Raw genomic sequence first — 26,343 nt, 5'->3', positions numbered from 1 at the left:
GTCATCTGCAAATTCCACATGTGTTAGTCTTGAAAGAATTTGGGAATACTCTAAATGATAAATGTGTTATGGTAAGTATGTAGGTTTGCAAATTCAGTGCACATATTGAAACAGGAGACTAGATAGTATTTTCTTTTGACCATGTTGGGCACTAGGACAGGCTAGCTCCTTCCGAGCTCCTTAATTCGGGGAAAAATGATTTAATTTGATTAGAAGAAGAAAAAGCTCTCTGCTAGCGAATATGCCTTGGTCGTCTCTTTCCTCGATCCTTCGATGCATCTGTCCATCCGTGAGTACAAAAAAACAAGCCGAGGCCCAAGCCCACACACAATAGACCCAGCCAGGTTTCAGGCAAACAACCCGAGGTCTGCCTAGAATCCGCCCAGATTGGACTGAAATTTTAAGGGGATTTTTATCTGGCTATCGCTTCCTTTCGGTAGAAGGACACCCCCAACCGACTTACAAGGGAGCCTGCACGAGACTACTAGGGCCGCCTAGGGTAGGGGGCGCGCCCCTTGAGCACGTGGGTCCTTCGAGCATCATCTCGCATTGATTTTTTTTTCTAAAATATCACATATATTTTAAAATAAATCTTCGTAAATTTTATCGCATTATGACTTCGTTTGACATGGATTTTCTGCGAAACCAAAAACATGCAACAAACAGGAACTGACACTGGGCATTGGATCAATATGTTAGTCCAAGGAAATCATATAAATTGTTGCAAAAAGTATGTGCAACGTGTAGAATATTGGCATGAAACAACCAAAAATTATAGGTACGACGGAGACGTATCAACCTCCTACTCGCGACATGTGCGCCCGAAACCGACCGCCCGGATCCCCTCACTCCCATGTGCGCCCTACTGGGCCGGGACTCCCCCTGTTATTTCCTTTTGTCCCCCCCCCCCATCCTTTTTCAATAGTTCGGGATATCAAAACGTTCTAAATTTCAAAAAGTTGTGAATTTTTAATTTTTTCATGAATTTAAAAAGTGTCCAGGAATTCGGAAATGTTCACGAATTTGTGAAAAATGTTCATGGATTTAAAATTTGGTAATGAATGTAAAAAATGTTTCATGATTTTAAAAATTGTTCATGATTATAAAAAATGTTCGCGAACTCGAAAAATTTGCAAGATTTAAGAGAATGTTCACGAATTTGTATAAAATGTCCACAAATTTAGAAAATATTAAAAAATTGAAAATTATTAATGAATTTAAAAATGTTCACAATTTCAAAAAAATGTTGGTGAACTCGGTAAATGCTCACGATTTGAGAGAATGTTCAGGAGTTTGTTAAAAATGTCAGTAATTTTAAAAATGTTCACAATTCAAAAAATTGTTCATGAATTTAAAAAAATCATGATTTCAAAAAGATCTTCAAGATTATTAAAAAGGTTCATGACTTAATAGAACGTTCACGAATTTGTAAAACAACGTAAGCAGTAGACACAACTGGATCAACATTATAACTGATTGTTTCATCTTTAACTATGATAGGTTCCTCGCGATTTTCTTCAATAGGTCGATGAAACTTAACCATTTCTTGTTAGGAAGATCAACAAGATTGATTTTTTGGCAAAAAAATAAACAAATGATTTTCTGGCACGACCCACATCTTCCTCTTCGTTGCTGATGCCGGCTCCTGCCGCATGGTCACCTTAATATTTATTTGGATCTTGACATCTAATCGTTACGTCATTACTAATTTTGATTTTCTTTCATAATGTTTTTCACGTGCTTCTTTTTTTGGGTGAAAGAGAGATTTTATTTCATCAATCAGGACATAAGTCGTTCTTACAAATATAAGGGACGTCTCCTGGTCCTGAACCCAACCACACCACAACGCGACCTTCTGTCCGGCCAAAGGAGGCCAGATAATGGCTTACACCAGTATGTTCCCTACAAACATGAGATAGCTTGAACATTCTCCATTCCCTCAAAAGCTTTCGGATTTGATCAACCAACATGGAATAGCGAGACCGGCCCACCATTGATCATGTTAAGAGCGACATCATATATGTGGTCAATAATTAGTTTGGGTTCGTTGGTACTTGCGATTTGTGTTTTGCACTATGTTGTATCCTACTCAACTCGCTTAGAATTGACTTTGAGCATTGTACATTTGCATGGTCATGCTAACTTGTGGGCACTGATTCATCAAAGAAGACGATCGCATTTTCCACGCGAAAAAAGGATGGTTGCATTTTTACTGACATTCTTTGCATGTTAATAGTACTTGCATCATTGGATTATTCGCATTTCCGTTATTTTAATATCTCAGATAATGCGTGAATCATGATGGCTTGTGCTGGATGTGGTTGTTTTTGATAATCTCCTCCAAAGTTACCCATTCTTCTTTGTTTTGTAGCAGAAAATGACCTTAGTTTTCCGTAGTAATGTTTCCTACTCCCTTTGTCCCATAATGTAAAACGTTTTTTAACACTATACTAGTGACAAAAAACGTCTTACATTATGGGACGGAGGGAGTACTTTTTTGTTCTCTAGCAACACACAGACATTCGGCTAGCTTTTCTTATTTCTGAATTGATGCCGTGAATGAAGAATGCATACAAAATATCAGTATTTTTTTGAGAACTATATATAAAATATCAGTAGAGTTGGATGTAAACGGGCCCTAATTTTAACGTATTTGAGCATCACGAGCAAGCCACATTATTTATGTATAACGAAGAAAAAAATGGACGTGTCCTCTGGCCCATCCCATACCATGGCCCGTGTGGTGACTACGATCGATCGATCATGCAGCTAGAGATTGACAGCCGCCGCCGCCGCTCTAATCTAGGTTCCAGGCAGATCGACCACGACGACGAGGTGGTTGCTCGATCCTAGCCGGAGATGAGCGGCGGCATCCGGCGGTTGGTGAACCTGGGGGTGTATGATGGGCGCAACCGCGTGTATTCGCTCCGACGCTTGGACCTCTTCAAGATGGACTTGTTTCACCGGACGGTAGAAGAGGCGGCCGCGGATGGCAAGCTGCTGCCAACACTCACGCCCGCCAAGGCCTGGGCGTCCAACAGGAGAAGGATCTGCAAGGCTGACCTCTCGGCGGCGGAGGCGGCGGCGCCCAGCATCCGGACGCCCGCAAGCGAGCTGGTTACTAAGCCACCAGAAGTACTCCCTCCGTATGGCGCTCCCAACGGCTCATGTACGGACAGGCGTTGCGAGCGTCTCTCGCGATGGTGGCGACGGTGGCGGTGTCTCGGCGCAGGGCGGCGGTGCTCAGGCCCCGGCGAAGGACCCGGAGGCTGGCTGGGGGGCGGCTCGCGCCCCAGTCCCCAGGTGGGCGGCTGCGCCCCCCATGGGTGTCGCTGGGTGGTCGGGAAGCCGCTTTTGGGCGCTGGCGGAGGACGAGTCGGACTGCGACGAGGAGGCGGAGTTAGGCGACGCGGTGGCGTCGGGGGCAGGTGGCCGTGCGGCCTGCTCCATTGGCGACTTCGTGTCGCGGGACGAGGAGCTCGGGGGCTCTCTCAAGGCCGGGCGCCGTCGTGCGTTTGCGCCCGGGGGCCGTGGCTCGCGGCGGGTCGATGCGGCTGCGCACAGAGCGACCCGCTCGGTGTGGCGTCGCGAGGGCCGCGGCATCCTTGCTGCGCCTGACGCGGGGCTGCTCCTGCAGCTCGCGGCAGACCAGTCGTGTCCGGCGCCGGCGTCCCCCGTGGCGGCGGCGGCGGTGCGGACGACGCTGGGCGTGGTCAACCCTAGGGTTGGGGCGGACCAGCAAGCGGTCCAGACGGGCCAGCCCACGCGGGTGGTGGACGGCCCAAATGCGGTGGTGACGCGGGCTCGGGCCCAGTCCCCTAACGCGCGGGTGGTACAGGGAAGCGTTCCTGTCCCCAGGACCCAGCCCGACCCACAGGGGGTGATCCAGCCCAATCAGCCCAGCCCAGAGAGGGCACATAAATGGCTCTGGATCCCCCGCGGAACCCTAAATCCCTCGCTAGGTTTCCCAGCTACCGCTGCGGAGGTGCGGCGCTTCGGTTGTCTCGCCCGATTCCTCTCACCCACTCCACTCCCTTCCCCACTGTGGCGCACCTTTGCAGAAGTAGTGGCGATGGGCTCCAAGCAAGATCGCCGGGGGGAAAAGCCTCCCATGGAGCCGCCGCGGGACCGCAACCGTGGCCGCGCCGACGACGAGGGGGGTTGGGGGCCACCGCCTGCGTGGTGGCTCAAGGAACAGGAAAGGAAGAAAAAGAAGAAGGCGGAGTACAAGCAGCGCGGCCTCGAGCTCAAGCGCAAGGGGATGCAACCAGCGACCGGGGCGGCGACTCCCACGCGAAGAAGAAAACCAAGCCTGCGGGGGCGGTGGCCTCCAAGCTGCCTCTTCCGCCCAGATCTGAGGTGCCGGGCTCATCCAAGGGCACGAAGGCGGAGCCAATCCCGATCGAGGAAGCTGACGGACCTGAATGCTTCCGATGCGGGCGCACGGGCCATTTCCAGAACCTCTGCACCTTCAAGCCCCTGTGCGTGGTGTGCACCAACACTACAAGAAATCAGTTAATACATGACGGAACCAAACCGTCATGGCTGGGCACAAAACCATCATGGATGGCCATGCGTGACGGATTCAAAATCCGTCATGTATATCGCGTCATAATTTGACCACCATGCGCTCCATGACGGAGCTACCAATACCGTCATGGATCCATGACGGCTCTTGACCGTCATGTATGGCACTTAACTGATGTGCTAACAACGACGTTAACGCGCATGCCACGTCATCATCCGACATGGCAGCCAACATGAATCCAACATGGCGGCCCATTTAGTAATCAGCCCATAGACAATTTCGGTCCATTGTTTTCGGCTTCGGCCCATGTGATCATCAGCCCAGTTAAAATCTCAGCCTGCTGAAGTTGTGGCCCAATTAGAATTTTGGCCTACTGATTTCCATTAGATGCAACTTTAGCCCACCAATTATAGTCTAGACCAATACCTATTATTTTGTGTCTGTTAACATTTCAAGCACATACTTTTTTAAAAGATTTTTGCTCACACCATTAAATTAGAAAAATCACACAAACATAAATTACAACCAATAATAAAAAGGAAAATGAAACCCATTAAAAAAATACATAAATGCAAGTTACAACCAAGTCATGTTCGTTGATTTTTTTTTTGAGAAAATGGAAGTAGAGTACAACATCATGACGCTGAACTTATTAGGCTAGGATCCACTAGATCCAGTACCACCATCGTCTTCCATTTGCTAAAAAAAGCCATCATTTTTCCACCACGAAAGAACACGCCTAGGAGGGGATCTCACCGCATATGGTGCCCCTAGATTCTGGCTCCTCAAGCACGCATGGGAGGGGATCACGTGCACGAGCCGCCTCGGTGCCCATCGCCATCTAGCTCGCGTCCGCTCCGCCCTGCACTTTGGACGCGTGGCCGTGGAGGGGCGGTCACGAGCCCGTCGACGCCTCAGTACCCATTGTCGGGCGGCCTCGAGCACGCCCATCGGGTATTCTGCCGCACCAGACCCATCCAAGTCTGCGAGCCCGTCGACCTTTGGGGGCGTCGCTGCTTATATGGACGAGGCAGTCGTCGAGGCGGCAAGCGCCTTGCAGCGACACGGGCACCGGTCGCGGCTGAACGGGAAGCCATCCCGCTGGCGCCATAGGTCCCGTCCGCCAACGCTCGGGAAGTGGACGCCGTAGCACCGTTCGGCCGTGCGTCCGCCACAGCGCTGCTCCCCGTCGACCGGTCGATGCAGACCCCTCGGCGGCCCAGCGCAGTACACGCAAAGGATTCGATGGCGGCATGGGCGTCGTAGACTCGTGGGGGCTGTGCTTGCCTTCGGTGAGAGGATAGTGGAATGGAGATGCTGGGAGAAGGAAGATGTGGATTAGGGGAAGGAGGAAGGAAGGTGCTGCGAGGATAGGATCTGGAAGGATCGACAGATACGTCTGGTGGGTGGAGAAGAAACACAGGAGATGGGAACCAGTCTACCACCGTTGGATTGGAGAGGATCTGACGGCTGTGACCGGCGATCCGCGTGAGGGTAGAGTGAACCAATCAGATGCCACGGTTTTCTTCACGCAGGATACATGCATACTCAGCCAGGAACCTAATGGGCTCTTGTTGACTCTCGGCCCAGCTGTGAGCAAGGCAGTCCAGATTTTGAATTTTTTTTCCATTCCGCAAATAACTAAGTAAGGCACCGTTCTAAAACAATTTGCAAAAATATTACCATATGACCCCAGCACACCTTCTACATCTACATACTACATATATTTTATTTTTAAAAGTTTCAATATTTTTCAAACTGGTTTAACATATTGTTATCATTTCATTGGAGTTTCAATAAACTTTGAATTTGTTTAATACTTATTATAGTTTAAATGAATTTATGTATCCTTATTGATTAAGTTAATTTGAGCTGCATGTAAATCAAATAAGGTTAACATAAAATCACAAACCAATAATTATGAACATATGTGTTGTTCTTTCTCATAGCTTAAAATAGTTGAAACATCTCCCCTGTCATAACTTAAATTATGTTGGGGTTAATTCAAAATTCTATTGGCAACCAATCAAGAATAATAATAATAATAAAATATCTAAATGTGGTCAGATATGAAAGCTATATTTCCGATCACAACATCTTTTTGAAACAAATTTTACAAAAACAATATTGTAGGACTTATGATTTATGTTAGCTCTTAACCTCAAAATAGATGAAAAGATCACATGATAGTTAGGGATAATTCAATCTTTACCTAATGAACCACAAAATATTTTTGTTGAAGTTGAGAAGCACTAAATATAAACATTTATTATACGTATAGTATATTAAAAAGTGTTATTTAGTTCTCTATCCAAAATAGGTTGAACAATATTATCCAATCATTAGAATAACCAAAGAACACTTTCAAAAATATTTTGTGTTTTTACACATATTGTTTTGAGTGAACATCAATCAATTATGTTTTTTCTAGATTTAAAGTATACCATTATAACTGGTAAATATTTTCATATATTAGTCATATTTTTAGTGAATAATTATTTAATGTATGGATTTTACTTAATGAATAAATATTTTCAACTCACAGGTGACCTAGCCATCGTCAACGATGTGCGGTGGTAGGAAACACTTGCTAGAAATTTAGCAATTTTCGTGTATACTGCTTGTGTGTTTTTACGTGAGAGTGGAAGGTACTAAATGTACTAAGTTCTCTGAAAATAATTAATTCAAGGCTAGTGGATGAAGCATATGTCTTTTCACCTTCAAACATGGCTCGTTCCCTCTCGAAACATAGATTCTTCTTTGGAGATGGCCCGGTTTCTAAGCAGCGTACGTCATAGCTTTTGCAAAACCTTCTCAAATCTTTACCACAACCTTTGGGTGTCATAGGAGGGCACGAGGCCAAATTTCATGTTTTCTAGACTTCGTTTGCATTTTCAGAATTAAAAACAAAATAACCAAACTCTATGTCTGGGTCAAGTCTAGGCAACCTCAGGTTTTGAACCCCTTTTCTTTTTTTTACTAGTAATTTGTCTGTGCTTTGCACGTTAGATTATTATGTGTCATCACAATACTAGTAAATCATGTAAATTAAAAGTAAGATATTATATGCTATAATAAAATTATCATGTTGGGAACTTGTGGACTGTTTTTTACAATTCGTATCGAATCACGGTAGCACAACAAATTTCTATATGAAGAATGCTTTTAAAAAATAGACTTTTATTCCAAAAGAAATGTTATTGACGTGTTTGTGAAATCTTTTAGCTTTTTCAAATTCAAACTTGAAAATACAGATAAAGTTGGTTTGATGTTAATTTTCACCTTTTCAAACCGCAAACTTTAAATAACTTAACATCCTATGAAGAATAAATAAATTAAATCTATCTAAATTTTCTATAGGCTGTTTGCATATTTTCTATAGGTAGTATTGCCATGCGTACAATTTTTTCAACAGCGTACTAATTCTTTTGAGAATAATAAAAAATGCTTTCGTGCATGCATTCAACAGTATTTTTTTTGTGGGAGCATTCAACAGTATTCATGCGAGGGCACCATGCCAAGTTCCATTTTTTTTCAAAATTCGTTTGCATTTTGTAGAATTAAAAAAACAATAAACTCCATGTTCAAGGTCGAGTCTGTCACCCTCATGTCTGTAACTCCTTTTATTTTCTTGGATAAGACGCAAATATAGACTCAGCAAAACAAGTAGGGTTTTTCAAACCAAATTGGCCAAAATTTTCATGCACTTGCAATTCAAATTGAATTGTATTCATTAAATGCCACGAAAATGCATGAAATGACTTAAATATGGCAAACGAACCCCGAAAAATGTCAACTTTTGACATGGATCATACAACTATGTATATTAAGTGTATGAAACATTTTAAGGTCAACATATGATGCAATGGTCGCTTTACCTTCACAACTGACCTCTTCCTTCTCGTAACATAGATTCTTCCTCAGAGTGGCCAATTTCTAAGTAGCAGATACCACCACTATTGTGAAACTTTCTCAAATTTTTACCAGAGCCTCTAGGTATCATACGAGGGCACCATGCCAAGTTTCATATTTTCAGAACTTCGTTTTGATGTAGGGTGGAGACCCTAAGTGGAGATCTTTCACAAATTGGAGGGTGATCCACAAAAAACGCGAAGAACACGAAGAACAAGAGGGGAAATCACAAGAGAAACACTCAAGAACAAGTCCGGGGGCACCGCGGGGTCTGGTCACCCAGGGGTGGATGGTGCGGGCACCTGGGGTGTCCAGAGAGCCTCTGTTGCTTCGTGTCTTGGAGCTCTTCCTTCTCCCTTCTTGGTTGCTTGTGACTCCCTGCTAGCTTCCTACGGTCATCTCGTTGGTACCTACGAATGCACAATGTTTCTCTTTGAGGTTGAACCCAATTCTCATGTGAATTCCAATGATGATCGAAGAGGAAAGAGTTAACCTCGGTTTCGATGGCACGTGCGCGAGCTCTCGTCATTGGTCCTTCTCGAGGTGCTTGATGAGTTGTAGTAGACTCCACGGGGATGATGGAGGAATGCTCCGCATCACGTTTGCATTTTACAAAATTAAAAGATTGTCAACGTGTTTACAAAATGTTCGTCAAGCATTAGTTTTTTTTTGGCAAAGTGTATTTAAAAAAAATGTTCAACATATTTTTAGAAAATGTTCAACATGCATTCAAATATTATTGTGTAAAATTCTTCTTAGATATTTACAAACATCTCTAACATTTTTAGTACATTTCTAAAATTTATTACTATTACACAATTATCGATGTGTTTTTAGAAATTGGTCAACGTGTTTTCAGAAAATGTTCAACGTGCATTAAAAGATTAGTGTGTAAGAAAATTAGTTCATGTTTACCTCTTCAAGGTACAAAATAACAAAAATAGAATAGAGATTTAGAATACACAATAATTGTACAAAAAAATTATTGAAACTTTTATATATAGGGAACACAAATTTAAAAATAAAAAGGGGAAATTAAACATGAACTTGCACAAAATAAAAAGAAATCCAGTAGAAAACCACCCATTCGCGTACAGGGCTGCGCAAATATATGTGAGGTGAGCATTAGACAGAATTGGTATGTATAGGAGAAAGTAGTACTAAGTGTACAAAATTCGTAAATTTTTACTTGATAAACCATAGCCTAGCTAGCATCACGGGCAAGTTTTTTTTTTCAGTTGAGCACCGCGGGTAAGTGATTACCTCAATTTAGAGGTCAGTGTTCGAACCTGGAGTCTCACTTTTAACTAGCGACACAAGGTTTGTCGCAAAAAAAAAACTAGCGACACAAGGCCCAACTAAAAAAACTAGCCATTTAAGGCTGAACTTCTATAGTATTAATAAATACAAGGTGTAAGGGCTTCACACATCTTCTGCTGTTGCTCAGTGGCAAGGACAGGTCTCCCTGCTCGTGAGGTCGTGGGTTCGAGTGCCTCCCCGCAGAAGCTGGGCATCACGCCACGTCTGCAACTATAAATCCATGACGGTTTCAACATTGTAAAAATGAAAGACAAAACTCTGCATTTTAGGACCAGTTAGCCGCTCCCAGATTCATGACGGATCCCATGACGGATCTACTTAAACCTTCATGGTCTATGACGATTTTTAGGAACGTCATTGGAAATTCGTCATGAATTAACAGATTTCTTGTAGTGCAAGGAGGGGCACACGTCAGCGCAGTGCCCGACCCGCGGCAAGCCTCTGCTCCTCCAAACCATGGGGCACGCCATCTCCGGCGAGGGTTTCTTTTGCCTCCAGTACCCGGATGATTCGAGGGAGGAGCCGCAGATCCAGCTGGGGGCCAACGCGGCCGTGCTCTCCATGCCTTCCGGCACGCTCACCCAAGAGATTCTACAAGTGGACTGGCAGATCTCAGCTATGGAGGGAGGGGCGTTCTCGGTGGTCTTCCCTGACCCGGTGATGCTCCGGATGGCAACAAGGAGCGGCAAGCTGTTCCTCTCCCTCAACAACCTCATGGTGGACATCCGCGACGCGGTCCTCGACGCCCCCAAGGGAATGGCGATGCCGGAGGTGTGGGTCAAACTGGGGGGAATCCCTCCCAAGCAACGGCGCTCTGACCTGCTCATGGCGGCCACCACCATGCTTGGCCGTCCCCTGCTGGTGGATGAGGAGTCCCTCACTCGTCCGGGGCCTGTACATATGCGTTTCGCATGCCGCAACCCCCGCAAGCTGCGTGGTCTGGTCCAGATCTGGTTCAATGGCGAGGGCTTCAACATCACCATCGACCCCGAACTTCCCCCGGAGCAACTCGCGGCGCTTGCCCTGCCTTCTCCAAACCCTCCTTCTCCAAATGACCAAGGCAGGGGTGGGGAGGGGCGTGATGGCAACCTGGGCGGCGACAAGGAGGCGGATGCAAGCATGGAGGATGATTCCATCGATACGGCGGCATGGGAGAAGCTGGGCATCACTGACAAGGGCGGGGCGACGAACCGGGCGCCGTTGCCTTCGATGGAGCTGCCGCCGACTGGGGGGGTCCATGGAGCTGGACCTCTCCATCCCCAACCAGTATGGCTCAAACCTGGGCTCGGTCACGTCCCCCCGGTGCGGGCGGTGGCGGAGCCTGGTGCGGGACAGATGGAGGAACCGCTGGGGGAGGCGCGCACTCCCATTGCGGTGTCCATGGAGTCGCTGCCGCTTGCCTCGCGCTCTCCATCCCAAGGGGGGCGCAGCTCCAACAAGCTCGGGGCGGTGAAACAGCTCAAGAAGGTGGCCGTGCGCAAGGTTAGCGCGGAGGCCGTTCGTGTGGCGGAGCTCCAGGGCGCGCCGGTGACTCCCCGGCAGGCGGTGATGGCGCTGGCCGTGCCCACCCCCGACCCGATCGCACAGGAGGCGGCCAAGACGGTGACTGTCCCGAAGGCCAAGCGTTCCAAGGCCGTCGTGGACGAGCAGGTGGCCCCTGTGCGGGTCAGCGCGTGGGCCAAGGGCGCCAAAGGAAACATGCCTTCGCTCCAACGCGCCCAACTCCTCCAAGCACAGAAGAATCTGGAAACCTCAGGTAATCCATTGCCTCGCTTTTCGATTTTGGATTCTTTATCGGACGAGCACCTAGGTGAGGTGTTGGTGGAGAGTGGGGTGGAACCAATTGGGGAGGGCGGGGTTAGCGAGCTAATCTCGCTGGTGCGCGCTAAAGAGTTGGCTCAGGTGGCACTCGCAGCGGCGGCTGCTTAACACGCGGAGCGTCTGGCTGTCGAGGAGGAGCCCTCGACGTCGCTAAGACTCCGGCCCGAAGGGGAGACAGCAACAGGGGTTGCTGCTCCTCCCTCGCCTCGCTGCGGCAAGGTGAGGCGCGTGGCCAAGGCGATCACCTCGAGGGGTGTCCGCCTGCGAAACCGCGTCATCTAGATGCGGATGCTCATTTGGAACATCCGTGGCTTCGGCCACTCGGGGCGGCGCACCCAACTTAGAGACTACATCAGGAAAGAAGGGATAGATATAGTTGGGCTCCAGGAAACCATTAAAGCTGATTTTCGTCACCAAGACTTCGTAGCCATAGACCCTTTGGAGCGTTTCATTTGGCAACATAGCCCGGCTATTGAGCATTCGGGTGGCATGCTGCTAGGCTTTTGCAGTGCCATGTACGAGGTGCTGTCCTGGGAGGTAGGCACCTTCTTTATTACAGCCAATATTCGTGTGAGAGCTTCGCTACGCGAGCTCGTGATCCTGCAAGTATATGGACCAGCAGATCACTCACGTTCGGCAGAGTTTCTGGGAGAACTCGAAGCCAAGGTGCTGGCAGTCGCCGCATCCCAAGTCCCGCTCCTAGTGGGTGGCGATTTTAACCTCATCCGATCGAGCGCGGACAAAAACAACGACAACATCAACTGGTCAAGGGTGACCATGTTCAACAGCGCAATTGCGTCAATGTCACTTAGGGAAGTGGCAAGGACGGGGGCAAGGTACACTTGGACCAACAAGCAACTAGCCCCGGTGCGATCCGTCTTGGATCACGCTTTCATGTCTCCGGAATGGGAAGTGGTGTTCCCATTATGCTCGCTCCTTGCTGAAAAAAGGATCGGCTCGGACCATGTTCCACTCATCTTATCTTCAGGGGAAGATAGGATTCGTCGCAGTCCACGTTTCTTTTTTGAAACAGCGTGGTTCGAGGTCCCTGATTTCGACAACATCTTTCGGGAAAGATGGTTGAGAAGTGTTCAAGCCACGGGCCAGCAGCGCGGCCCTATGGAGTTTTGGACAGCGGTCGGGGGACGACTACGTGCAAGCCTCAAGGGATGGGGCGCGAACCAGGGACGAGACGAGAAAGTTTTGAGGGCGAGACTTCTCGATGAGATTGCAACCCTCGATACTCAAGCAGACGCGCGTCCTTTCTCGGAGCAAGAATGGGCGCATCGATACGCCTTGGAAGGGCAAGTCGAGGCGCTGCTCCGATCCGAGGAGGAATATTGGAGACGTCGAGGAGGACTTAAGTGGACGCTCAAGGGCGATGCGAACACTGGCTACTTCCACGCGTACGCGAATGGTCGTCGCAGGAAATGCCTAATCCTGAGACTGCAGACGGAGCAGGGGCTCCTTCTCCAGCAATCAGAGATTAGCAAACACATGTACGACTTTTACATAAGCCTGATGGGGACCGACGAGTCTCGGCGCGCCAGGCTGAGTGAGGAAGCCTGGCTGCCAGCACAAAAGGTCTTGGAGTCGGAGAACGAAGAGCTGGGGCTCGCGTTTCTCCCCAAGGAGATCGACGAGGCTCTCCAAAGCATGAAAACAGACACGGCACCGGGGCCCGATGGGTGGCCGGTGGCGATGTTTAAACACTTCTGGCCATTGTTGCGCGATCCCATCTTCGCGGTGTGCAATGGATTCATGCGCGGTTTTGTGGACATCGCTAGGTTAAACTACGGCGTGCTCTCCCTAATACCGAAAGTGGCGGGTGCGAATAATATCCGCCAGTACAGACCAATAGCGCTCATTAATGTGCCTTTCGAAATATGCGCCAAGGGCTGCGCCACGTGGCTTACTCCGATAGCACACCGCACAATCAGTCGTTCCCAATCTGCCTTTATCCGCGGCAGGAACATTTTGGAGGGACCATTAGCGCTACAAGAGACCCTCCACGAACTTAGACGCACGCGTGAACCGGCAATTTTACTTAAATTAGACTTCAAAAAAGCTTACGACCACGTCAACTGGGATTTCCTCAGACAAATCCTGTTGAGTAGAGGCTTCTCGCCGGTGTGGGTGCACAGAGTCATGCAGTTGGTCTCGGGGGGCCAAACTGCGGTCTCGGTGAGCGGAGAAGTAGGGCACTTCTTCCGGAACAAGCGCGGCCTCCGACAGGGTGATCCCATGTCACCGCTCCTGTTCAACTTTGTGGCAGATGCTCTTGCGACCTTGCTGCGGAAAGCAACGGAGGCAGGCCATATCAAAGGGGTGTTGGGGCACCTCATCCCAGGGGGGATATCGTACCTGCAATACGCCGACGACACGCTCCTGCTGTTCCAACCGGACCTGCACAGCGTGGCCACGATCAAAGCCCTGTTGATTAGCTTTGAACTTATGTCGGGGCTAAAGATCAACTTCCACAAATGCGAAGTGATGCCCATGGGACTCGAGCCGTCAGATAGTAGGCGTATCGTGGACCAACTCAATTGCAAACTAGGCAAACTTCCGTTTACTTACCTTGGGCTCCCGTTGGATGCCAAACGCATCTCGATAGATGGCTGGGCGCCACTCTGGACCAAGGTGTGTGGGCGGGTCTGTCCGTGGAGGGGGAAGTTCCTCTCTTCTGCAGCCCGACTAGTGCTCACAAACGCGAGCCTGTCCTCGCTGCCGTAGTTCGCAATGGGGCTGTTCCTCTTGGCTGAAGGGGTGCACGCCAAGATGGACACACCACGGCCCCGTTTCCTTTGGGAAGGTGCGGGACCCAAACGCAAGTACCATATGGTCAGATAGGACGCGGTGTGCAGACCCAAGGACCTAGGGGGCTAGGGATCACAAACCCACGGATCCTCAACATTGCACTCATGTGCAAATGGATCTGGAAGTTGTCGCAGGGGGCGACCGGTCTGTGGGTGGACATACTGCGCAATAAGTATTTCCCCAACGGGAACTTTTTCGAAGGCAGGGCGCGGGGCTCTCCCTTCTGGAACGACCTCCAAGCGGTGCGCCCGGCCTTCGCCCTTGGCGCCAAGTTCATCGTAGGGAACGGGCGCTCGGCCCGCTTCTGGCTTGACCTAAGGCTGGGAGCGCAGCCCCTTTGGGCCCAATTTCAGGACTTGTACGTCCTGGCGGTCAACCCGGAGATGACGGTAGCGACGGCCCTAGCCTCGAACCCCCCCGCGATCCACTTCCGTCGAGAGCTAACGGACCTTGAACAAGCACATTTTGAGGAGCTGCTTGGCTTGACACAATCGGTGACGCTGTCCACTTCCGCGGACACGGTCACTTGGGCTCTCTCCCCGTCCGGAAAGTTCACGGTCAAATCCCTATACCGCAGGCTGTGCCAAGCTCAGGGACCGGCATTCCCAATGCCGACCGGTTTGTGGAACGCGTGTATTCCGCTTAAAGTCAAGGTGTTCTTCTGGCAACTTTTCCGCAATAGACTTCCCACATCGGCCAATGTTGCAAAACGCAACGGCCCGTCTTCCGGCTTATGCGCCATTTGTAATACCATGGAGGATGCGAATCATGTGTTCTTCCGCTGCCCCCTAGCGCGTTTTGCCTGGAGCGCAGTCCGAGCGGCCACCAACACCAATTGGGACCTGCAATCGGCCGCTGACCTAGCGGCCATTGTTGCGTCGACGTCGGGTGGCAGTAAACGCGTGCTTTGGAGCTGCCTAGGTGCCCTAGCCTGGGCAATGTGGCTTACAAGGAACAAACTTGCCATCGAGGGAATCTTCCCATCACACCCTGCTAATATTCTTTACAAATGCAACATGCTTATGCAGCAGTGGAGTCCGTTGGCGAAGCAAAGGATGCTGAGAAGATGAAGCAAGCTCAAGATCGTCTTCGCCATGTCTACGTTTTGGCTAGGGAGCCGCCCGCCGCTTCTACGACGTGAAGTGGTTTCTTTTGTCTAGCGAGCGAGCCTGCGTGCTCTATGCTCTTGGCCTTGGCCTGTAATAGACTCGCTTTGATCACTTTTGGCCGCTGGCCTGTCCGTGACCCTGCTGTGCTTGCGCGCCAGCGTAACCTGAGCCTCCACGCTCGTGACCTTGCTGTGCTTCCGTGCCAGCGTAACCTGAGCCTCCGCGCTCGTGTCGTCTGTCCTAGTCCTCGTCTATAAACGCTGCCTAAGTTTGTGGGCTTTATTAAGTTAAAGCCGGACGCTTCTAGCGTCTCCGTTCTAAAAAAGTACTCCCTCCGTCCCAAAATTCTTGTCTTATATTTGTTTACATACGGATGTACCTAATACTAAAACGTGATTTGATACATCCGTATTTAGACTAATCTAAGACAAGAATTTTGGAACGGAGGGTATCATGCAGCCTGCCAACCCATCACCGTGTTCATTTCCTCGCCACCGCCTCGGAGGACAAGGTCGCCTTGGATGACCGCATGAACCGCATGTTCCGCTTCGACGCAGGTGAGGGCCACCGCTGGATCGAGAGCCTGCCAAGCCTCCACGAGCACAAACACTCACCGTTGTCCATCGCCGTCCCTCCGTCGGACTTGCACCTCCATGACGGCCAAGACGGCGGCGACATGTACATCGTCGATAGGATCCTCCATCCGGACAAGTCGGAGGCGAAGCCGCAATTCGAGGCCCTGGTGTGGAGGGCGGAGAATCCGCGCTCCTTTTGTACCAGTACCTGGCACTGCGACATCCTCCCGCTGCCACTTTGGATCATCCAACAGAAAGCACGCCTACGTCTGTGGTCATGCTCTCGTAGGCGACGACACCATTTGCTTCTCCATTGCCGGCACCGAGGGCGCCGGCACCTACTGCTTCCACATTGCGACTTGCGAGTGAAGTAAGGCTGGCGACTGGGTTATGCCGTTCCGGGGCAAGGCGGAGTATGTTCTGGAGCTCGGGCTCTGGTTCGGCGAATCAAGTGGCCTCCCCTGTGCCGCCGACATCTCTGGCGTCATCATAGGGGAGGAGCCGCCGCAGGAGAAGTTGCGGATCTGGGTGGATGATGACCTGCCAGAGGAGTGGCAACCGAGCGAATTGTGTAGGTCCAATGTCATCAGCCTCGGTTTGTGCAGGTTCATCGTTGTGGACTTCTTGGATGCCATGGTATTCGACAAGGACTGCAATGAGATGGTTATGGGCAAACAATTTGCCCTCTTCACTCGTATGGAGGTAGAGTACGATAATGTCCACAACAAGGGCAATGCCAAGAATGACAGCAATGGCGCTGGCAAAGACAATGACAACTACAATAGTGGCACCAAATGTCCTGGCAATGGGAATGGCAACAATGGCGGCAACGGCAGCAAAGTCAAAGGGTTGATGCGTGGCCTGCGTATGGTTAAGCACAAATCAAAACGTTACATGTTTAACGTGCAACATAGTATCGATGCGGTGCTGTAAATGCATGATTCAATAAGTCATTTTGACTTGCTGAACTCCAGTTATGTTTGACTGTATGTATGCATCCATGCTGAGATTTAATTTGCTATCGGTGTACTCTTGCTGCTCTCTTTTTTTGCTGCTTGTTTGTTTACGGTATGCAGTACTGACCTTAGTGTTAAGTCAACTTAGTGCCTTTGAATAATCTTATGGCCCCAAAGTACATAACGATATATAGCGCTCGTGACTTGTTCTATCTACACGCACCAGCACTGCACAGACATGTGAGCATTTTCTTCTATTTGATGACTGCCATTAACAACTCAAAATCCCAGCACACTTAGATTATTAGAACGAAGACGCTAGAAGCGTCCGGCTTTAACTTAATAAAGCCCACAACTTAGGCAGCATTTACAGACGAGGACTAGGACAAACGGAACAAGCGCGGAGGCTCAGGTCAGCTGGCGCGAAAGCACAGCAAGGTCACGGCAGGCCATAGCCCAAAGTAATCAAAGCGAGTCCATTACAGGCCAAAGACCATGAGCATAGAGCACGCAGACTCGCTCGCGAGACAAAAGAAACCACTTCACGTCGTAGAAGCGGCGGACGGCTCCCTAGCCAGAACGTAGACTTGGCGAAGACGATCTTGAGCTTGCTTCATCCTCTCAGCATCCTTGTGCTTCGCCAACGGACTCCACTGCTGCATAAGAATGTTGCATTTGTAAAGAATATTAGCAGGGTGTGATGGGAAGATTCCCTCGATGGCAAGTTTGTTCCTTGTAAGCCACATAGCCCAGGCTTGGCACCGAGGCAGCTCCAAAGCACGTGTTTACTGCCACCAGTCGTCGACGCAACTATGGCCGCCAGGTCAGCGGCCGATTGCGGGTCCCAATTGGTGTTAGTGGCCTCACGAACTGCACTCCAGGAAAAACGCGCTAGAGGGCAGTGGAAGAACACATGATTCGCATCTTCCATGGTGTTACAAATGGCGCATAAGCCGGAAGACGGGCCGTTGCGTTTTGCAACATTGGCCGATGTGGGAAGTCTATTGCGGAAAAGTTGCCAAAAGAACACCTTGACTTTAAGCGGAATACGAGCGTTACACAAACCCGTCGGCATTGGGAAGGCCGGTCCCTGATCTTGGCACAGCCTGCGGTAGAGGGATTTGACCGTGAACTTTCCGGACGGGGTGAGAGCCCAAGTGACCGTGTCAGCGGAAGTGGACAGCGTCACCGATTGTGTCAGGCCAAGCAGCTCCTCTAAGTGTGCTTGTTCAAGGCCCGTTAGCTCTCTACGGAAGTGGATCGCGGGAGGGTTGGAGGCGAGGGCCGTCGCTACCGTCATCTCCGGGTTGACCGCCAGGACATACAAGTCCTGAAATTGGGCCCAAAGGGGCTGCGCTCCCAGCCATAGGTCAAGCCAGAAGCGGGCCGAGCGGCCATTCCCTACGATGAACTTGGCGCCAAGGGCAAAGGCCGGGCGCACCGCTTGAATATCGCTCCAGAAGGGTGAGCCCCGCGCCCTGCCTTCGAAAAAGTTCCCGTTGGGAAAATACTTAGCGCGCAGCAGGTCCACCCACAGACCGGTCGCCCCCTGCGACAACTTCCAAATCCATTTGCACATAAGTGCAATGTTGAGGATCCGTGTGTTTGTGATCCCTAGCCCCCCTAGGTCCTTGGGTCTGCACACCGCGTCCCATCTGACCATATGGTACTTGCGTTTGGGTCCCGCACCTTCCCAAAAGAACCTGGACCTTGGTGTGTCCATCTTGGCATGCACCCCTTCGGCCAAGAGGAATAGCCCCATCGCAAACTGCGGCAGCGAGGACAGGCTCGCATTTGTGAGCACTAGGCGAGCTGCAGAGGAGAGGAACTTCCCCCTCCACGGACAAACCCGCCCTCCCACCTTGGTCCAGAGTGGCGCCCAGCCATCAAGCGAGATGCGTTTGGCATCCAACGGGAGGCCAAGGTAAGTGAACGGGAGTTTGCCTAGTTTGCAATTGAGCTGGTCCGCGATACGTCTACTTTCGGACGGCTCGAGCCCCATGGGCATCACTTCGCATTTGTGGAAGTTGATCTTGAGCCCCGACATAAGTTCAAAGCTAATCAACAGGGCTTTGATCGTGGCCACGCTGTGCAGGTCCGGTTGGAACAACAGAAGCGTGTCGTCGGCGTATTGCAGGTGCGATATCCCCCCTGGGATGAGGTGTCCCAACACCCCTTTGATATGGCCTGCCTCCGTTGCTTTCCGTAGCAAGGTCGCAAGTGCATCTGCCACAAAGTTGAACAAGAGCGGTGACATGGGATCACCCTGGCGTAGGCCGCGCTTGTTCCGGAAGAAGTGCCCTACTTCTCCGTTCACCGAGACCGCAGTTTGGCCCCCCGAGACCAACTGCATGACTCTGTGCACCCACACCGGCGAGAAGCCTCGGCTCGTCAGGATTTGTCTGAGGAAGTCCCAGTTGACGCAGTCGTAAGCTTTTTCGGAGTCTAATTTTAGTAAAATCGCCGGTTCGCGCGTGCGCCTAAGTTCGTGGAGGGTCTCTTGCAACGCTAATGGTCCCTCCAAAATGTTCCTACCGAGAATAAAGGCAGATTGGGAATGACTGATTGTGCGGTGTGCGATCGGAGTAAGCCTAGTGGCACATCCCTTGGCGCATATTTTGAAAGGCACATTAATGAGCGCTATTGGTCTGTACTGGCGGATATTATCCGCACCCGACACTTTCGGTATTAGCGAGAGCACGCCGTAGTTTAACCTAGCAATGTCCACAAAACCGCGCATGAAGCCATTGCACACCGCGAAGATGGGATCGTGCAACAATGGCCAGAAGTGTTTAAACATCGCCACCGGCCACCCATCGGGCCCCGGTGTCGTGTCTGTTTTCATGCTTTGGAGAGCATCGTCAATCTCCTTGGGGAGAAACGCGAGCCCCAGCTCTTCATTCTCCGACTCTAAGACCTTTTGAGCTGGGAGCCAAGCGTCCTCACTCAGCCTAGCGCGCTGAGGCTCGTCGGTCCCCATCAGGCTGATGTAGAAGTCGTAGATGTGTTTGCTAATCTCCGATTGCTAGAGGAGGAGCCCCTGCTCCGTCTGCAGTCTAAGGATTAGGCATTTCCTGCGTCGGCCATTCGCGTACACGTGGAAGTAACCAGTGTTCGCATCGCCCTTGAGCGTCCACTTAAGTCCTCCTCGACGCCTCCAATGTTCCTCCTCGGATCAAAGCAACGCCTCGACTTGCCCTTCCAAGGCGTATCGATGCGCCCATTGTTGCTCCGAGAAAGGACGCAAGTCTGCTTGAGTATCGAGAATTGCAATCTCGTCGAGAAGTCTCGCCCTCAAAACTTTCTCGTCTCGCCCCTGGTTCGCGCCCCATCCCTTGAGGCTTGCACACAGGCGTCCCCCGACCGCTGTCCAAAACTCCATAGGGCCGCGCTGCTGGCCCGTGGCTTGAACACTTCTCAACCATCTTTCCCGAAAGATGTTGTCGAAGCCAGGGACCTCGAACCACGCTGTTTCGAAGAAGAAACGTGGGCTGCATCGAATCCTATCTTCCCCTGAAGATAAGATGAGTGGAACATGGTCCGAGACGATCCTTGTTTCAGCAAGGAGTGAGCATAATGGGAACACCACTTCCCATTCCGGAGACATGGGATCTAGGGCTGGCCGCCACCCCTAGGGGTGGAAACCTAGGTGGGGGCGCAGCCCCTCCCCTCCCCCTATATATACTTGAGGTTTTGGGCTGCCAGAGACACGATTCAATCTCCTTCTTGGCGCAGCCCTACCCCTCTCCCTCCTCGTCTCTTGCGGTGCTTGGCGAAGCCCTGCTGGAGTACCACGCTCCTCCACCACCACCACGCCGTCGTGCTGCTGCTGGATGGAGTCTTCCCCAACCTCTCATTCTCCCCTTGCTAGATCAAGGCGAAGGAGACGTCACCGGGCTGTACGTGTGTTGAACACGGAGGTGCCGTCCGTTCGGCACTAGGATCATCGGTGATTTGGATCACGACGAGTACGACTCCATCAACCCCGTTCACTTGAACGCTTCCGCTTAGCGATCTATAAGGGTATGTAGATGCACTCTCCTTCCCCTCGTTGCTAGATTACTCCATAGATTGATCTTGGTGATGCGTAGAAAATTTTGAATTTCTTCTACGTTCCCCAACAGGGCGTGCCCGGCCGCACGCTGGAGGCCGTCCTCGAGTACATCGAGGGCGGCAACACGCCGAGGCTGGAGTACCCCTCCCCGCCGTCCTTCTCTCACCGTCGTGGGAGCTCGTGGATGCCGAGGCGCATGGATCCCGGGGCGTCCTCCTCCTCGTCCGGTCGGTCGACCGGCTCTCCCTACCTCCGCCCCGTTAAGCCGGAGCCCCAGGAGCCCTAGGACATGCTTGTCAGCCGGCTTACCCGCAGCTCCGATATCCGCATCGCCGACTCCACCCTCGCTCCCAGGCGCCTCGTCCTCGTCGCGCCCAAGCTGGAGCCCAGTCTCCCCCCGGAGTACGAGGAGATAGCCTGGCGCGGCTTCTCCGATGCGGACGCCCTACAGTGGGCGCGCGACGACTACCTCCGGACGGAGATGACCCGGCAGACCCGGGCCCTGGAGGAGATCGCCGCCCGCAAGTGTGGGCGCGAGGACAAGCACGGCGTCGTGATCCTTGACAGCAACGACGACGAGGCCGCCGCCGGACTGTCCAACCCGCCGCGCCAACCGGGGGAGGGTTGCAGTAGGGACGGCGGCCACGACGGAGGCGGTGACGACGACGACGGCGGCGACTACACGCGGTTCTACAGCCTCCTCGGCATGTAGAACTACAAGGGTGGCGGCCGGCGAGGCGAGCGAGACGGCGGGCGGGCCTAGTAGTGTTTTTTTTGTAAAATACTTTAAATATGTATGAGTGGGCGTGTTTGTGCCGTGTTTGGTCGAATTTGGTTTGAAGTCGCCGAAATATGCATGAACTCGCCGTGTTTGCGCCGTTCAAAAAAATCTCGTGGGCGCCGCGACTGGGTGGCATCACGTCCCCAGCGCGCGTTTTGCGCCGGTGTGTCCCCAGGGGGCGATTTTTAGCGCCTCCTGGGGGGGCCAACGGCTGGAGATGCTCTTAAGGATGGTAGATTTCACTTTTGAATACTTTTTATAACATTTTATATTATTTTTCTGGATGAACATATTAATTCAATGCTCAAAAGTAGTTGTTGTTTTCTGCATGTTTTTGGTTTTTCAAAAAATCCATATTTATGTAGGTAAAAAGAACCTTGAGGATTTAATAATTTTTTTTCATGGCCACATGATTCCAGAAAGTGCTAGGACTTACCGGGGGCCAGCCAGGGGCCCCACGCGCCCAGGGGTTGACCCGTGTGGGTAGGCCACGTGCCCCTGGTCACTGCCTTCCGTCCATTCTCCCACCTATAAATTCCATATTTTGCGAAACCATGCGAGTGATTTTTCTCTAATTTTTTCCGCCCCCACATGTTTCTGTTTCGAGGAGATCGACCTGAAGGCCTATTCTGGTACTCCGCAGAGGGGGTATCCATCACTGGAGGCTTCTTCATCATCATGTTGTCTCCATGATCATGTGTGAGTAGTTCCTTCAGGCTAGATAACATCCTCCGTCGAGGCTATCACGAACATTTTCGGACATCCCCATTTCCTCCCCATAACCGGATATGGGGATTTGTGAACAACCCAGACAAAGTGGGGATCCGGTTGGGTGGCCTCTTGCCTTTTCTCTCCTGTTCAGGTAGTGACCAGGTTGTCTGCTCAAACGTTTTGGGAAGATTTAAGTGGTCCAGAACCGCCGGACACCTCCATAATGAGGCTTGCTTCCTCCAGCGCGCTCCCTGCATTGCCATGCTCTATGCTGACCACATTCGATCTTCTCGGTCCAACCCAGGTTAGAGTGTCTTTGGTCCGGTCCCTTAAAACAACAGGGCCGCCAACCTGGTCTATCCGGTCCAATCCAAACGGCAGCTTGGTCAATGACCGGATCGGTCCAGACAGTGTCCACTCTTATCAGGTATTTCCTAATTAGTGATCTAAACACTTTTATATTTTCTTTATGGAGGGAGTAACATCCAACTTACCTGCACCTTGAAGCATTTGCAGATACATATATGGTAATTGGTTGAGCTGCGTGTCAAATAGGTTGCGGGATTTGGTCCTAACTGGAGCATCCGCTCTATGTTGGGATGTATGGCTTTGTCCTAATGACATTTGTTGTTTTAAAAAATGATTATCAACTCTATTGTGCATGTTATGTACTCCCTCCGTCTCATAATATAAAAACATTTTTGACACAAACGTTCTTGTATTATGGGACGGAGGGAGTACTTATGTATACAGTGGCTTCATATTATACTTTGTACTAGAAGCGTATGTGCGCTTCGCCCTGTTGTTTGCCTCCGAGCATCTCTAGAAATCTCACTCATTTTTAGTGTGTTTATATAATGTTGTGGCTATTGTTTCTAAGTGGATGGATCGTCCTAAGATTACGTCAGTGTTCCTTGTATTAGCAGAGCACGGGTCAGCCACATCCACAAGAACAAAGGCATGGCCAACAGAGGAACAACGAAATCGAAGGCTCCGACCAACAAATGCAGAGCAACAACAACAATAGAAAAAACCATGAGACATCACCACCAATAAAGAGACAGGTCACAGCGCCAGAACGAACCGTAGCACCCCCGCATCAGCACAATAACCATAAACCCAAAATCCACCAAATCGAAACGGAACACATCGCCCAGAACCCACCGACCAAACACCTCATCAACAACGGATCTCAGGAGTCAGGATGACATGACCCCTTCTCCTGGCCTATCCCTAAACCAAAACTAAAAGAAGGATCACAAGGGAAGGGAAAACAAAGGATGGTCCATAAACTAATCGAAATGAAGTCGCATGAGACAAAGCAGTTCTTGAGATGTTGGTGGCCTCGCTGATGTAGATGTGGAACCCAACCTTAAAAGTGGGTATACGTGTTGACTTACAATGTATAAAAACTTCCATTTTCAGAAGAAATTTGGTGACACCACATTGTTCAAAATATCTTAAAAGTTCAAGTTCAAGGAGGGGAATTAGGACATACAAGTACGATATAGCATACGAATTTTCAGAGCCCAAGTTGAACAAGAGGAATCACAAAATAAATAGTCCTTCCTAATATAGGCCGGAGCTGAGGTGAGGTAGCTTCTTCTTGTTCTTCGGAGGCAGAAGCACCGAGCTGAGAGCTTTGGGAGTCACCAAGGCGGCTTTCAGTAGCTCCGTCAGCTACAATAAAAAAAATCAACAATACCACCTACTGTTTGCAAATCAAAGGATAACAACATGGCAGAACATTTTTGGCAAAGATAGTAACCTGAGATTTTGCGAGGCTGAATTCTTTCTCCGCAAGATCATTTGACTGAATCTTGGCCTCACAAACAACTTGTATAGTGTTCTCCAAGGATAGTGGAAGAACATGCAGATTATCAGTCACCATGAAGTTCTGAGGGCCTTGCTTGACATACCCTTTACCCTTGTCACTTCCTCCCTTTGGGGATTTCGGATCACATTCACAGAGGTTTGTGGTCTTTACAGTGTCACGGCAATTCACATAATTGCCATGTCGATCTTTCGCGTGACAGTTGACATGCTTGGGAAAACCTAATGTCTTGATGCACTTGAAGCATGCCTTAATTTGTTGCTTCCTTTGAGCTGATTCTTCAGCTTGCACTATCTTACTTAGTAGCTTCAGAAGTAAAGAAAGGTGCCAGCTTTGGTGATAGTAGCAAGCACTGGCATGGTTCTCTGATGCATCCTTTAGCACTTCCATCTATGCTACTGTACAGATTACCGATGCATCCAATTGATGGCCATGAACCATAAGTCTTAATGATGGATCCCAGTGGTACGGTCAGGAAGCCAAATAGGAGCTCGACGAAATCGTCATTAACTTCAGCATAGAGCAGCGATGAGCTGTTCGTCCGAAGAACTCTTATCCTCACATTGTCCAACTCATGCTCAGCATCATTTCCCTGCTTAGGATGTAAACTCTCCAGTACCATCTCTAGGGCTGAAACATCATTTGAGATGGCAACATCAAAACAGTGACCAGTTAAAGGCTGCTTCGACGTCAATGATCTCTTGAGCAAGTTAGTCATCTGTAAAAGTAAAAAGGGATTATAAGACCAATACACGGAATATTGCCGAGTTTTATAAAAGAATAATTGGAATAATTAGCTAAAAAAAACTGAGTTTGGATGACAAACCTCGACTGAACTGAGCTGGATCATCCTCTGCTCAAGACGGGAGGGATCCTCCACCCCAAACTTCTTAAAAAGTGACAACATGAGAGAAGTTGAGGCTGGTGCTACTTGGAGATCATCAGTCACGATAAACTTCAAGCATCCTTTGACAAAAACTCCATCTGCAGAACCAGTAGCAAAAGTGATATCACAATTCTCCGGCCACTCTCCAGGGATCTGCCCCATGACTTTGCCGCATTTGCAGGCAGCGCCGGGGACCGAGCTAAACGAGCCGTCGGCCTTCGCGCAGCAGCTCGTGTGGCCGCAAACATAGACCTCCCTGTGCTTGGTGTCTTCGACTCTGACCTTGAGGTCGCAGCATTGCTTCGCCGCAGTGCTGATGGGCCTAAGCAGCATCGCCTTGCAGGCCTCGGTTCTGAAGAAGTCGTTGGAGAGCTCCTCCACGCTCTTGTAGATCTCGTCGAGGCATCCGACCTGGGACTGCTTGCCGAGGAGGCGAACGACGGTGCCGAGAGGCAGCGTGAGGAAGCCGAAGAGCACGTCGACGAACTCCTTGCCGGACTCCGCGAAGAGGACCTTGTTCTTCTCCTTGTCCACGAAAAGCTTCACGTCGACCGTCGGTTCTTCTTCCGTCGCCATGGTAGAGATGGTGATCGATGGGGATGCGTGCTCTGGCCTGCAGAGTGGCGCCTTGGGGCTTAAATATGCTACTGCTACATGCTATGGATTCGGGAAGTTCACGAGACGTCACGTTCTGAGAGCATGGTTAGAAGGTGCTTGGATACATTTTAGTTTCATGACTAAAAGTAGTGGAACTAAAACTTGCTAGCCTTACCCATGTTTGGATCCAAATACTAAAGAGACTGAAATCAAGTTATTGAGCATTTATTATTCTCCAAACTCTTCAATCCAGAACTCGCATGTGTTAAAGGAGAGGCATTAAATGATGAGAGAGAGGGCTAATACATATTTTAGTAGGTTTCCTATGACTAAAAAATTTTAGCCTCAAGACTAGTCCTAACCTCTCTTTAGTCAGGGGTGCTTGGAACTTTAGCCTCTAAAAAAGACTATTTTTAGTCAGACTAAAAATAGTTCCTTGGAT

The 26,343-nt window shown here is 50.1% G+C and overlaps 1 protein-coding gene and 1 pseudogene across 1 annotated transcript; one reads left to right on the top strand and one right to left on the bottom strand.

The window, feature by feature from the left end:
• The first annotated feature begins 2,859 nt into the window (after positions 1–2,859).
• LOC125537787 lies at positions 2,860–17,015 on the top strand (annotated as a pseudogene).
• Positions 17,016–24,153: 7,138 nt separating this feature from the next.
• LOC125537785 lies at positions 24,154–25,880 on the bottom strand. Its single transcript, XM_048701094.1, has 5 exons — positions 25,475–25,880; positions 25,245–25,384; positions 24,747–25,136; positions 24,353–24,526; positions 24,154–24,264 (listed from the first exon to the last, which is right to left on the bottom strand). Exons 1-5 carry the CDS (start codon positions 25,878–25,880, stop codon positions 24,154–24,156), a joined length of 1,221 nt encoding a protein of 406 aa, XP_048557051.1.
• Between the last annotated feature and the right edge of the window lie 463 nt (positions 25,881–26,343).

Source organism: Triticum urartu, chromosome 2 (assembly GCF_003073215.2).
Source record: "Triticum urartu cultivar G1812 chromosome 2, Tu2.1, whole genome shotgun sequence".
In the NCBI taxonomy this organism is placed as follows: domain Eukaryota; kingdom Viridiplantae; phylum Streptophyta; class Magnoliopsida; order Poales; family Poaceae; genus Triticum; species Triticum urartu.
The sequence above is the reverse complement of the archived record's forward strand: the minus strand, read 5'-3'. Positions and strand labels throughout refer to the sequence as shown.